General features: G+C 28.9%; 3 protein-coding genes across 3 annotated transcripts; 1 reads left to right on the forward strand and 2 right to left on the reverse strand.

The window, feature by feature from the left end:
* Positions 1 to 19: 19 nt before the first annotated feature.
* Positions 20 to 4,389, forward strand: LOC126864781 (uncharacterized). The gene is made up of 4 exons (XM_050616488.1): positions 20 to 796; positions 964 to 1,165; positions 1,370 to 1,565; positions 1,648 to 4,389. The coding sequence occupies exons 1-4, from the start codon at positions 706 to 708 to the stop codon at positions 1,939 to 1,941; spliced, it is 783 nt and encodes a 260-aa protein (XP_050472445.1). The 5' UTR covers positions 20 to 705; the 3' UTR covers positions 1,942 to 4,389.
* On the reverse strand, positions 3,175 to 7,990 carry LOC126864771 (protein HID1). Its single transcript, XM_050616467.1, has 12 exons — positions 7,798 to 7,990; positions 7,219 to 7,578; positions 7,053 to 7,106; positions 6,758 to 6,981; positions 6,442 to 6,683; positions 6,127 to 6,357; positions 5,920 to 6,045; positions 5,600 to 5,856; positions 5,276 to 5,519; positions 5,069 to 5,211; positions 4,823 to 4,989; positions 3,175 to 4,747 (listed from the first exon to the last, which is right to left on the reverse strand). Exons 1-12 carry the CDS (start codon positions 7,861 to 7,863, stop codon positions 4,525 to 4,527), a joined length of 2,337 nt encoding a protein of 778 aa, XP_050472424.1. The 5' UTR covers positions 7,864 to 7,990; the 3' UTR covers positions 3,175 to 4,524.
* Positions 7,991 to 8,281: 291 nt separating this feature from the next.
* Positions 8,282 to 10,081, reverse strand: LOC126864780 (tRNA N(3)-methylcytidine methyltransferase METTL2). Its single transcript, XM_050616487.1, has 7 exons — positions 10,064 to 10,081; positions 9,702 to 9,860; positions 9,339 to 9,491; positions 8,941 to 9,255; positions 8,751 to 8,864; positions 8,500 to 8,672; positions 8,282 to 8,437 (listed from the first exon to the last, which is right to left on the reverse strand). The coding sequence occupies exons 2-7, from the start codon at positions 9,809 to 9,811 to the stop codon at positions 8,304 to 8,306; spliced, it is 999 nt and encodes a 332-aa protein (XP_050472444.1). The 5' UTR covers positions 9,812 to 9,860; positions 10,064 to 10,081; the 3' UTR covers positions 8,282 to 8,303.
* Positions 10,082 to 13,995: the final 3,914 nt, after the last annotated feature.

Consider the following 13,995-nt stretch of genomic DNA (forward strand, 5'->3'; position numbering starts at 1 on the left):
AAATTAAGAGATAATAAAGAACGAAGTGACGCACAAATATGTAATAAAAATATAATTTACTTCCAAACCTTTCATTTTGAAAAATTACATTTGAATGTTATTTCTTTAGTTTCTTCGTGTGTTATACATACACATAAAATATTATTATGATTGAACGTAAAAGAAAAAAATATATTTTCATTGTTAAATAATTGAGTAATATCAGATAATATTCATTATTTTTTATTTCAAATAGATTATTTGAAAAATTTATTTTCTTCAGTTCTCTCTTCTAACAAATCCATGATGTATATTTCATCTGTGTTGGTACACCTGATTTTAAATTGACAATGACAAAATTTCAAGCTGCAGTTCAGTCATTATGTATTGACGTATGTTATTCGAATCAGATTCGAATGCAAATTCTCGTTTGGCTGTATTGAATTTTTCAGAATGTTTATTAAACGTGATAAAAGTTCTTAAGATAAGAGAAGATAGAAATGTATAACTTTTTTAAATGCTTTAAATATCTTCTTTACGAATGATGAATAACAGAATTGCTTTGATGCGATGCATCGATTTAAAATGTACGGGCAATGAAACTTGAACTAAAACCATCCGCAACCTTTTTGTGAAGACTTTTATGAAAGTGGTTCAGTTTCCTATAGTAGTTGATGGCCAAGTCTCATAAATAGCAATGGATATGTAAAACTGTTCAAACGGAGCATGCATTTCTGGATTAACAAACCGGCGGGCAGGTATTACGGTTTCACTGGCCGCCGATACCCCGCCACACCTTTGCCAAAGACCCGCTTGAGTAAGAAAATATTTTCAATTTCTTTTTCTAATACATAAATTTATTTATTACTTATGATACCTACAAATTTTGGTGAAAATTGTTTAATATACACAACAACAAAATTGTTAATCTTCTTCATTAAGTAGACCAAATGATCTTCATGCTTATATTTGTTGCTTTTACAGATCAATCTAGATATAATGCAGATTTGAGACAAATGGTTACTCCACTTCACCGATTTCAAAATCTGAATGCTGTGGGAAATACAGCTGGTCCTAGTAATATGAATACTTGCAGAATGATAAGAACAACGATAAGACCAAACAATGAGACACAACATTTTCCAGTTGGCTCTACTCAACATGTCCAGCTAAACAACATCTCCAAGTAATTAAAGAAAAAGGTCTACTAAGAGGATTCTGAGGAACATGTTCTTCTTATATACAGGGTGACTCACTTATACATGTCTATCACCAGAAAGTACTTATAAATGATTCGCCCTTAATGATAAACTGTTATGAACAATATGGATGTTTAAGGGACTATTATGAATACAATAGCCAAAATATTAAAGTTTTTATTTGTTTACAGTAATGTAACAACTGCTGGGAATAATCAATTGATATTATCAAATACTACATCAAATGGAACAAATAGGAGCTTTTTGGATTTTTCGGAATTTAATGATGCAGAACTTGCAAGTTACAGATTACGGTGTGGTGTTTGGATAACGTTTGTGCTTGTAACAGGATTTGTGGCTGCTGCAAAATTTTATTTCAGTAGTGGAGTAAGTTGAAGCTAAAATTTTTTATGAAGTAAACGTTTTAATTTCATTTCTTTATTATTAATATTGAACATTTTCTCAACAGGGTCAAGGTATAGAAATATTCGTATTTTGGGGTCTATTAACATTATTATTATTTGCATGCTTATACTCTATTTTATGTTGTCGACATCATCACAATAGTCATGAAGAACATCAAATTCAAGAGGAGCGCATTGCATCTGTGACTGGTACAACTCCAATACCTAATGAAAATATTAGACCTATTTCTGTAGTAAGACAGAATCCACCACCACCCTATCATATTGCTATTTTGATTCCCTCGAACAATCTACCAGAAGAAGCTCCACCACCATCTTATGACAAAATTATGCGTTAGATTAATATTAGTATATTAATATAAAGCTATATAAAATACTATCACTATTTTTCATATACTACATTTTCTAAACATAAAACATTGATACACAATATTATCAAAAGTGCATCATTAACTATAAATATTTCATTTCCAAGCTTTTGATTTGTGCAAACAAAGAAATGAGGAAAATTTAATGAAAATATTAACAATTTTTCTAGGCTAGGAAAACTTTATATCTGTGATACAAAATAGTAATGTAACATCAATGTCGCCCATGGTAACATTTGCAACTTAAAGAAACATAAGAGGCACTGTTGTGGGCATTATATACAATGTCTGATTGTGAGTCGGAAAGTACAACTGATGTCCGCGATACTTTATGTTTAATGCAGTACTAATATATATTTTCCTTTTTTATACTCGAATAAGTTTATTTAAGCGAAATACAAATATACAAAATGATTTGCTGTAGAAAATGAGTAACGTTTCTTCACCTTTAAAGAAATTTTTCATTATAAAATATAAACATATAAGAGAAACCGATGTATTACGATAAAATTGCAATTCATTTGGATTAATATATGTATTTATTTATAAAGTGAAACTACTATTTATGCAATAAAATAAAATTGAAACTTAAGTTAATTTATAGAAAATAAGCACGGAGTCATACTAGAGTCATATAAACTGTTCACTTTTCCATAATCTATCAAGTTTGAAATAAATCTAAAATCTTTTACTATGAATTAAAGTACAATAACTCTATTATATAATAATTTAAAAAAGCATAGGTTAAGTATAGTATGTGTTTTATAATACTTAATATTACATAATTGTACATAATATAGATAAGTGTGTACATACATACACGCGTAATGTTTTCATGCTCCAAAATTTTTGGCTATGACACAAACTTAATATACATATATATGTATATGATTTTATATAATTTTTCTTTGTCAATATTGAAACTCTTTATGCAATAACTGTGCTTTATATTTGAAATAAACTTATATAATATATATCATCACATAGAATATCATAACTAATAGTTACAACTAACAATGACTTTCAAGCTATGTTTCTGCATATTAAAATGTAGCTTGAACCAAGGAAAGTATTATTCAATTTTTTTGTTTTATTACTTCTTCAATTTAGTATACCAAATGTGTTATAAATTTCTAAATACACTACACTTGTATAGAGTTGTTAAATAATTATTGAGTGTAGGTGCTTCTTTTTTATGCATAATATGGCTAAATATTTTATTATATCATTTTATTACACATTAAAATAAATATAATTTAATCTTAAAGTACAACCATGTAATTGCACCAATACATAAATGATGTACATGAGTAGAAATATAAAAAGCATAAAAAAGCCTCTAAATTTTAAATTTCAAATGTCACCTTTATACTATCTTTCTGGCTTCTTTATATATAATCAAAGCAAAATATTTTCAAGAAAAATGATATCATTAATAAATCATTATGTTCAATACTTCAAGTTGAAGTAAAAGATAAAATTATATATATATAAACATATATAAATAACAATATATAATACTTAATATATATATATATATATGTATATACATACTATATACGCATTTACTAAATAAAATCATATTAATTTTTTAATCAACTACTTTAATGTAAATATAAAAAATGTCTTATTATAAAAATTCTATTTCATTTCTAAAATTTAACAAATAAATATATTTTATATTATAAGATTAGAGAATTTTTATAATTTGAAACATAATTTAAAATATGAGAGAAATATAAGTAAAAAGGAACTTATTATCTTATTTTGAAATGCTCTAAAGCTAAGAAATTGAGATTATTAATGCATTTACAATGTAAAAATAAATTCATTTGTTTTTACATGCAAAATATATGATATACTTGGTTTTGTACCATCACAAAATAAAAATATACCAGATGGGATAAGATTTGTTAACTTCAAATAACATATTATGCATTACAAAGCGTGAATTATCAAGTTGTCTTTCAAAAATTTCGTGACTACTACACAGACATACAAAACCAATATTTTACATTATTTAGAATAATTTCATTTACTCTTAATAAATACATTATTACATTATCTTTAGTGATGTCAAACAAGCAATTGTATAGTGCTTTTTTACTAAAAATATCAAGTTAATGAAATAAAATAGTTTAGACTAAAAATAGTTAAAAAAAATAAGAAACTACGTTACTAATTAAACAGATGTCATTTTGGTGTAATAATTTGTCATTTACATCTGTGAAGGCACTTACACAGTCGCAAATATTTACATATTTATCGGTGAAAGTTGAGAATTATAATACCATCATAGTTTCTCACAATCAATATTTGTAAAATCAGTTCTGTAACTCTGTGTAATAGAATTGTACGAAAGACTACACTTGTAAAAATGTCATTCGTTATTTAATAAAGTCGTAAAGTTCTTTATCACTTGGTGCAATTTATAATAAGTATAGATCACTGAGATTTCTTCTTTTATATTAAGGAATGATACCTCATGTAAGAATGATATAGAAATTTCAGTGCTAAAGCTAATAATAATTTACTTAATAATATGCATCGTGTTTAAACTCTTTGGATTTCAAATAACTTTACATCAGTATCATACCAAATCGGTGGTTCGACATTCCTTAAATATATAACGCCCCACATATATGTTCTAAACCAAGCAGTTGTTCCTGCGTTTGCTTGATATCTTCTAATAAGAATAGGATGTGGTACTGGTAATAAGCCAACTAATGTACCATGTTGCAAAAATTTCAAAATTTCGCTTTCATCAGTAAGTCCCCTAAAATATTAAAAAAAAAATATATATATATATTATTGAAACAAATTACTAAGAAAAATAGTAAATTATACTCACTTATCAATGCATATCTTCTCAACTTGAGGTACAAGAACTTGAAGCAATCGCATAATAGTTTGTAATGGAAGTTTACTTTTCCATTGATATACCCATTCGCTAGAAGGAACCCACTGATTTATATTATTAGAAGAATTCATATGTTCTGCCACTCTGATACCTCCTTTCTATTTAATCGATAAGATAACATGTAAATAGTTTATGGACGTTAAAGAAATTTGTTAATTATTTACACTGTGATCTTACCGGTATAACAGAACTTTTAGAAGTAGAATTCATTAAATCCTCTGCAGCATTCACATTATTTTGATGATTAGGTTTTCCTACATCAATATTTACTGAAGGACTTAATGGATGTGCAGACTCTTTCTCAGTCATTTTTTCAATACCTTTGACAGAATTAATTCATAAATTTGTTTTTCAAATAATATATAATAAAATAAAGGAATATACCTGGTGTTTCTAATAAGGTTGCTTTCAATGTTCCAGGTTCTGCAGGTTGCGCAGGATGTGAACCTTCCATTGCTGCTTCATTGACATTTTCATTAGATGTACTAGCGGGTACATGTCGTCGTTGTCTTTTACTGAGAGATTTTGCGATTGTATTACAGTCACTTGGTAAATTTGCTAATGCATGAAACACTTGCCTTTTACGTATTATAGTATAAACCAAGTTACTATTTCCATCAAATTGATACTAATAATATATAAATTTTGTTAAAATTTCCTTCTTCTCTAGATATTAAATATTCTTCCTTCAATATATGTAAAAGTTACCTGAATGATATTGTTAAAGATTTCCAAAAGAAAAAATACCAAATGATGATTGGTAGGTGCTGAAAATAAAAACCATGGAGTGCTAAATGCTTCAAGTAAATGTAATAGCTTAGTACTAGCCACCATTGATAGAGTTTTAAGGTATGGAGACACATTGACTAGAATTGTTAGTAAACAATCAAATAATGGCTGTAATCTTTGGTGTCCGGTTGTGATTATCTTGTGAAATACAGTGACCAACAAATCAGCATGTGTACCTGCAAGTATATTTAGAAGTTATATATTATTTTTAAATAAAGTGTATTAATACTATACTGCACCTGTAAAAACGGGAATATCCATAGGTACAGTAGCTGTATATGGTTTATTTAATCTAACACCGAAATTACGTTCTCCACTCAATAGTAGTAAAATAAATACACCTATATGCATTAATCCAACACGAGCTGCAAAATTTTATTAAGTTACTGTGTATAATAAAAATACTAACTTAAATTTAGTAAATTATTAGAATTATAAATATTTACATTGATCTGCACGTGAATCATTTAAATGATACAATATAGGTACTAGTACTTCAAGAACATCTGAACTTTTTAGTACATAGTATAAAAATTTCTTATTATAGTCACACATTTTCCAAAAAAATACCAATAATTCTTGGTGGAAATGTACTTTCTTAGTTGAATTTGGCAAATACGTCTGCATTAATGGATTATTTAATAATCTTGTAATACCTTTTAATACAAACTGAAAATCTGAAAGTAAGTTTGTTATAAATCATGCTTTTATTCGATCATTTGTTTAAAATACATGTAATTAAATATAAAAATAAATATCACCTTCATCTCGGTGAATTCGACTCAGATAATTAATGAATAAATTATCTCCAATACTTCCTTCTTCTAATGGAGTACCACCACTAGTATCATGATCTAGTGTTACTATAAGGATTTGTAATGCAACATCAACTAATGGTTCTAACGAATCAGTAAATAACAAATGATTGTATGGCACTCCAAGTCCAACAGGATCATATGCACATACTGTATTCAACAATGATGTGAACATAGGTAAAGCATGTCTGTGTTAAAACATGGAAGGTTTTTTACCAATTTATTTTTATGCATTAGAGTATATATAATAACTTCGAGTTACCTATTTTCAGAACTAGTTAAATGTTGAATCCACCTGTTTGGAGTCACTGACAAATCCAAGGGAGGATTATACATGGTTTCACTGAAGCAAGTGAGTAATAACTTTAATAATTCTGTTCTGTTCGAATCTAAAATTGGATATCTAGGAGGTGAATGTGCAAATCCTACACCAGCTTCCCAGATATATTCACAACTATCTATAGATTGCAGTTCTTCTGCTTTATCCTACATAATTTCAAACATTTTAGTAACACTCTGAAATTTTCAAAATTTTCAAAAGACAAGAAAATGCTTACAGGGCCAGATTTTCTATTTGCAGCTACTGTAAAGTCAGGACAAAATAATAAATCCTAAAATAAAAATAGGAATTATAACAATATAACATTTCTTAATATTTTCTACTACTTTTAATAAATAATAAAATAAATTTATTATTTTAATAAAATGTATCATGTATCTTACACAAAGAGCATTGAGTAATGAATGAGCCAATGGTATACTCTCTTCATCTTCTTTACCAGGTAAACTGGACCAAAAGAATCCCTTCCAATCAGGATCCTCAAAAATATATGGTAATAATCTTGTTAACAAGCGACAACAGTTTAAAACAGTTTGTTGTTCTCTCTGGGTTCTACAACTATTATCAACTGCTTTTACTAATTTTTCCACTGCTTTGTAACACAATGTGGCTAAATTAGAAGGAGCTTCTTCTCTTAGTATTCGAATTTCAGGTGCAGGGATTAAAGTAAAAATATCTTGTACATTAGTCACGTTTTCGGACCAAAATTGGTCCCAGAAATTGTCATCTGAAGCATCAATCACCTATAATTAAAAAATAAAAATGTATTTTTTTTAACCTAAGTAGTAAATTGTAATTTGTTAAACAGTTTTATGTAAAATTTAATTTATTTTATAGAAAAAAAGTTATTAATTTTAATTGAAAGTTATGTAAATAGCAAAAAAAGTTGTATATGTTTTAATGCATCGAAATGTCAAATATATCATATGCTGCTGAATGAAATAATAAACAATAACTTTTACCTGTGTCTTTGATGTTAATTGTACAACTGCTTTTCGAAAATTTAACTTTGTGTCAGCATTTCCCATGTTGTTCTATTTTTTTGTCGATTTAAAGTAAAAAGTTTAGTACTAAAATACAGGAACGATTTGTTTCTCTCTAAACCAGAACGATGACGGACAACGCCATGTTTATGTCCTAATAGTGCAGCAGTGTTACCAATATATCTTTATTTTTTTGAACTATAATTTCATTATTTTCGTTTCATTAGCATAAATATACTATAGTACTATTCGAGAGAAATCTCCGGTATTATAGAAGAAGCATGGCATATTTTTTAAGAAAAACTTTATTTATTTTTCATATTTAATGATTTCAAATTGCTCATATAATCAAAAATATAATCAATATTTTAACAAAAAATATTTTAAAAATATTAAAAAATTGCCTCTAATTGTTCTATGGACGGTTTTATACAGTAATATGTTGAAGAAAAATGAAATACAATTATCTTAACATAACTTTTTATTTATTTTCTATATTTTCCTTGAATCCATACTCTGTACATTTTAAGTTGCTTTCCTCTATTAATTTGTAATCTTCTATCTACAAGATTTTGCTCTTCTGTGAAACCACAGCTTGTAAAAAGGGTCCTGATTTCTTCTGTAAATAAATATTTTATTTATTTATTATTTTTATTTATCTTCCATTATTGAACAAAATACCTTGGGTAAAAAAATATACTCTGGTCCCATCGCCTCGAAGATAAAAATTTTCTGCAAGACAACTGCCCTTCTTAAATCTTAATTGAGCTAAATCATATCTTCCATAATCTCGAAATAAAACTAATCCACCTGGTTTTAAATACTTATGTATTTGTTGTATAACATGCTTCATTCTGGAGAAATAAGATGTAATTATGTAACTTGTATTTTCAACTATATGAACATATATAAATATTTAATTAAATATTTACTTTTCCGGATGTATAGCTGAAAGGACAAATATCAGCACTATAATATCCAAACTTTCTGGTGCAAAAGGAGTTTCCCATTTCTCTTGTATTACATCAAGAACAAATGCTTTGCATCTTTAAATGAAATGTAAGTAATATGTTACTTATATATGATTGCTATAATATGTTATATTAAGATATAAGACTATACCTGGATGTATCATAAGAAGAATTCTGCTTTAATATATCTATTGCTTTATCAGAAAAATCACAACAATATACAAATAAGTTTGGATCTTTATTATATAAAAGTATTGGAAATACTGTGTTTCCTACTCCACAACCAATTTCTAGAATTTTATTTCCATTCTTATTAGGTAAATCAAGAATCTTTATATGAGATCCTTGGTTATTTTCACTTGTGTTTTCAGTTGTAGATCTCAGAGGTTGTTTAACATTTTGCTTTACAATATCAGCAGCTAGCTCAGGAAATTCTGTAAATAACCAGTGTCTATCTTTGAAAAATCTGCAACATTAAAAGTAAAACTCTTCTTCTTATATGCACTGTTTAAAGAAATTGTAGAGTTTATAGTTAACTCATATATGTACTTATTTTCATGTATTTCATAAAACTTATCCCAATATTTATCAGCCTTGCTCTCATATTCCTGAATTCTTTCATCTGATAAAATTATGGTCGAATTTTCATTCACTTTTAATTGAGCTAACTTTTGCTGCTCCTCATCCCACACAACATTGTCCCTTTAAATAATATATTGTAAAATGATAATGTATCATAATTAAATAATATAATAAGTCTATAATATAATAAATTAATTCTTTCTTTAATGAAAATTGATGTTTTCGGTGTGTAAAAACAATTCAATTTGAGAAAACCATATTTTATAGGTTAGGATTTCAATAACTCAATTTTATAATTTTCTTTATTAAACATTAAATATATATAAGTACCATGCGTTATGTTGAAATATATTGTCACTGCTGGAGAGGACTCTGTTACCAAATTGTGGTCTTTTATCATTTAATTCATTTTGTTGTAATTTTGGTATACTTTCTTCCATTTTTGTATCACGTGTTTTCTGCAGAGCATAGATGCAGCGTACAGATGCACTATATAAGCGGATAATATGTATGTTAAACTAGAAATCAAAAACTTAATAAATCATGATGTAAAATAACAAATTGATAAAATAATGCAATCCTATTTATTTTAATCAACTATATTACTAAATAAAATTTAACAATTTTACGAGAGCAAATTACAGATATTTTAGGAAGTATTATAACTGTTATTCGTAACATAATTGACATACATAAATAGAATGCGATCATTTTTATACCAATTACTCTGGGCTATTTAGTGGTTATTTCTTTATAAATTGTAATAAATACTGTAGATCTACACCGTATGTGCAATAGGACTTTTGCAGATCAACGACCTAGGAGACAGATATAGGTTGAGGGCACGTGGTATGCGGAAACAGGATGGGTGTGACGCAGAGGGTGCAGGTTGAGGGTGGTATGTTGCGTCATTGGATGATTGGTACCACAGGGACGAGGCGTACGTTTGTCTTTTTCCATCTGAAAATCAATATTATATTAAAATGTATAAAAACTGTATATATTATATAGAGTAGTTTTCGATACGAAAGTATCACATATATAAATTATAATGCAAGGTACTAACAATTAATATTTCAATAATAAAATTATTTATATGATCTAATATACTAAACGGATTTCAGATTTTTTATCATTTTTCATTTTAACTATTTAAACAAAGTTATGTTTAATATATATATGTATTTACTTTTAAAGATAGTTATTGGTGGATATCTAAAGTATGGTAATTAATTAGGAAATTTATTAGTAATAATAGATTTTAAAAGATAAAAGTAATTTAACTACATATTTAAAAAGAAATTAATTGAAATATGTAAAGTTATCTGAAATTATGTATCTCAAATTCATGATAACACGTTGCTAAGGGACTACAAGTCCCGTCTTCCGCTACTGCATGGTGCTTCATGGCTCGTCGTGGGTGGCTATCGTGATGTCCTAATCCCACCAAGTCCCTAGAGGTGAGATCGATACATCCATTTCTCTTTCCCTCATGTTTTCACGGGGGTTAGTACTCATCGATTTCAGCCGACTTGAAAAAAGCTTAAAGTACAGAAAATCAAAACTTTTTGTAACAGATTTTTTTCATAACAAGCGACAAAAAATGAAAATATTATGAAATAAATGTATAACATAAATTAATACACTTTCAAAGTATCAATATAAAAAAATCTTTTTGTAACATATTAATAAAAAATGTTTTCTATTAGTATATCTAAAATGTATAGAAGTCAAGATAAAGTATCAAGTGAAAATGGAAAAATAATCAAACATGTATTATTTTGAAAAAAATGCAGTCCATGTAGCAATAACTATAAGCAGCTAGATAAGTATTCTATTTATAACGCATCATAAAGTGAGAGAAAATGGAATATAATTAAAAACAATTTTCGTAATATTATCACAGCGTACTCTAGGATCGTATAGTTCTTAGTGTGAAAACAGAAAGCGGACGGATTTGCGGAGACAAAGCGCGAATGAAAAACATGCGCACAGAAAGCTACGTGAGAACAAAAGGATAAACGAAGAACGATGGAGACAACGACTAAAACGTAGGACTAAAAACGACGGGAGGAAAAACGACATTTTTTCATATAGAATTCCCTCAAAATTTGAAGATAGCTTAAAATTGAGAAATTAATCCAAAGGAGAAACAAACACGAACCTAACAAACTAAAACTAACCTAATAAACTACCTCTCTTTTCAAACAGAATTATCATGCACAAGTACACGCTAGTAAAAGAAAAAAAATTTCTTTAATTTTATATATTTAAACATAATATAATTTTTTTTATCTGTTTTATATTATGTTCATAATTAGTTTCAGGATTCGAAAGAAAAAGGAAAATGAAATAGAGCGACAAAGTACATATATTCCTCGGGTTTCGTCGCCTCTTTTTTAGACGAGCTCACGAGCATTGTGTTCGATATATTTAACGCGCGCACTAAACTCGAAAGCGCCTATTGACATCAAGAAATTTGCAGGAACGAAGGGTCTCTATGTTAACAGGACAAGAATGGTAGAAATATGTATCTGTATATATGTATATATATACATATATGTATATGTATATATATACATATATGTATATGTATATATATACATATATGTATATGTATATATATATATATATATGTATATAGACATAGTATAATAATATATACAAATTATATATATATGTATGGTATGTGTGTATGTGTACGTACCAAAGTAGAAAGGGATATAGAGAAAAAATGAGAGGAGACTGCGAAAAAGAGGGAGGCAGAAAAAGAAGGCGATAGAAAAAGATAAAAATGTGGATAGGGCAGGGAGAAATGCAGAGATCGGATAGAGATCGAGCGAACAGAGAAACAGGAAAAAGGGGATGGCAAGGGAGACAGAGAACGTGAGAGGGAGAGAAGGAAGAGTGAGTAGAGAACTCTGAGCGCCGCAGCGCTACGGGGTGGTTGCCCTCGTCTGCGCTTTGTGGGAAATGCCCGCTCAATAACGCGTAGGTCCTCGTCTGCCCCTTCTCACCCTCGGAGGCATCGCAGCAAGGGCCACTGCCCCAAAAGGCACGGCCACCCATCGAATAACCCTTATCCTATCTCTCCCTCCTACCCATAAGACAGTTCTTCGATTTTCTTCCTCCTTCTTCTATTCTTTTTCCTCTTCCTTTGACCGTCTCATACGTCGAAAAAGATCGAATCCTCGCCCTTGCTCACAGACCTCGTGTACAGTCGCCGAAAAGACAAGAAGAACTGACAAATATCACTGCACCGATTAATCTTGCGGTCTGATTTGCGATTTCTAGATAGCAAGGTCGACTTCTACCGAATTGAAGATCATAAAGCATACTTTCATACTTTCTCTATATTATTACTGATATTATTATTATCAATAAAATATAAATAATGTAATTTAGTTACAATTAAACAGTTGTATTGTGCATGCCCTTATATGTAACACAACAGGGGCGGATTGGCCATCGAGGAATTTGGGAAATTCCCGGTGGGCCGGTACAGATTTGGGGCCGCTCTCTGCAGAATCTAATTAATGAACGAAAAATGGAGGACTAATCATGTCAGTAACCTCCTGGTAAAAATTTAAGTTCCAGCCCGTCCGTGACTAGCAATAATTTCTTTAACATCCACCTGCCACTCTTAAAACAAGAGAAGAATACATCTGAACTAAAATTTGAATTAATAGAAAAAAGAAATTGAATTACTTTTAATATAAGATGATGAAGGTGTCTACCAGGATCAGGATATTAAATGATGCTAATGTCTAAGAATATTGAGGTAATTAGTAATTTATTAATATTTTTTATAAATTTATGTTAAATTGATTTTTATGTATTTTATAAATGGAATGTGTAAAGATATTTAATTGCATCCTTGCATTTTAGCTTTTAGGGGAAAGTGGTCGATATCTGCCCAGTATTCCGAGTTACCTCACCCTCGTTTCAGGCATGGTGGAACCCCCAAAGATCGCTCGGGCAATGACCTCGAGATTATATATTCTGCCGGTATAGGGTGGTACAGGGTTATTCCCCTTGAATTTATCCGCGAAGCTGTATCTTTTATCAAATTGTATTGAAGCCTGGCCAGAAAAAATTTTAAATATTTATTAAAAATGAAAGAAAAATAAAACAAAGAGTCATAAAATAAAAAATACATGTCAACATAATTAGAGTAAAAATAAAAAATTAGAACCTGTTTAATATTAAGGTACTCTATTAATATATATACGTATTACATTCAAGAATTTCAAAGGATTATAACAAATCATTGGTTCTAGATAATTCATCCTGCTATCAACTTTTGCGTTTTCCCACGTCTAAGAATATAAAATAAACCGTATCGTTAATTGATTCATTTCATTGAATTATTTGACGACCCTTCTCGTAAGGAATTGGCTTGCATAATAATTCCACGTCAAAGAGAGTATTGGCATCGGTTATATGTAGTTTTCGTAGCGGATGGCATTTATAAGCCATGCTCGCTACATCCACCACCTACCGGATCAATAAGTACTCTTCTTGTTTCATAGGAACTGTTTCCTTCTGCACGATCTCTCCGTATTGTGATAATATCTAACATTTCATTACAACAACGTATCTTTATGTGTTAATACATACTAGC

This window comes from Bombus huntii, chromosome 4 (assembly GCF_024542735.1).
Source record: "Bombus huntii isolate Logan2020A chromosome 4, iyBomHunt1.1, whole genome shotgun sequence".
Classification (NCBI taxonomy): Eukaryota; Metazoa; Arthropoda; class Insecta; order Hymenoptera; family Apidae; genus Bombus; species Bombus huntii.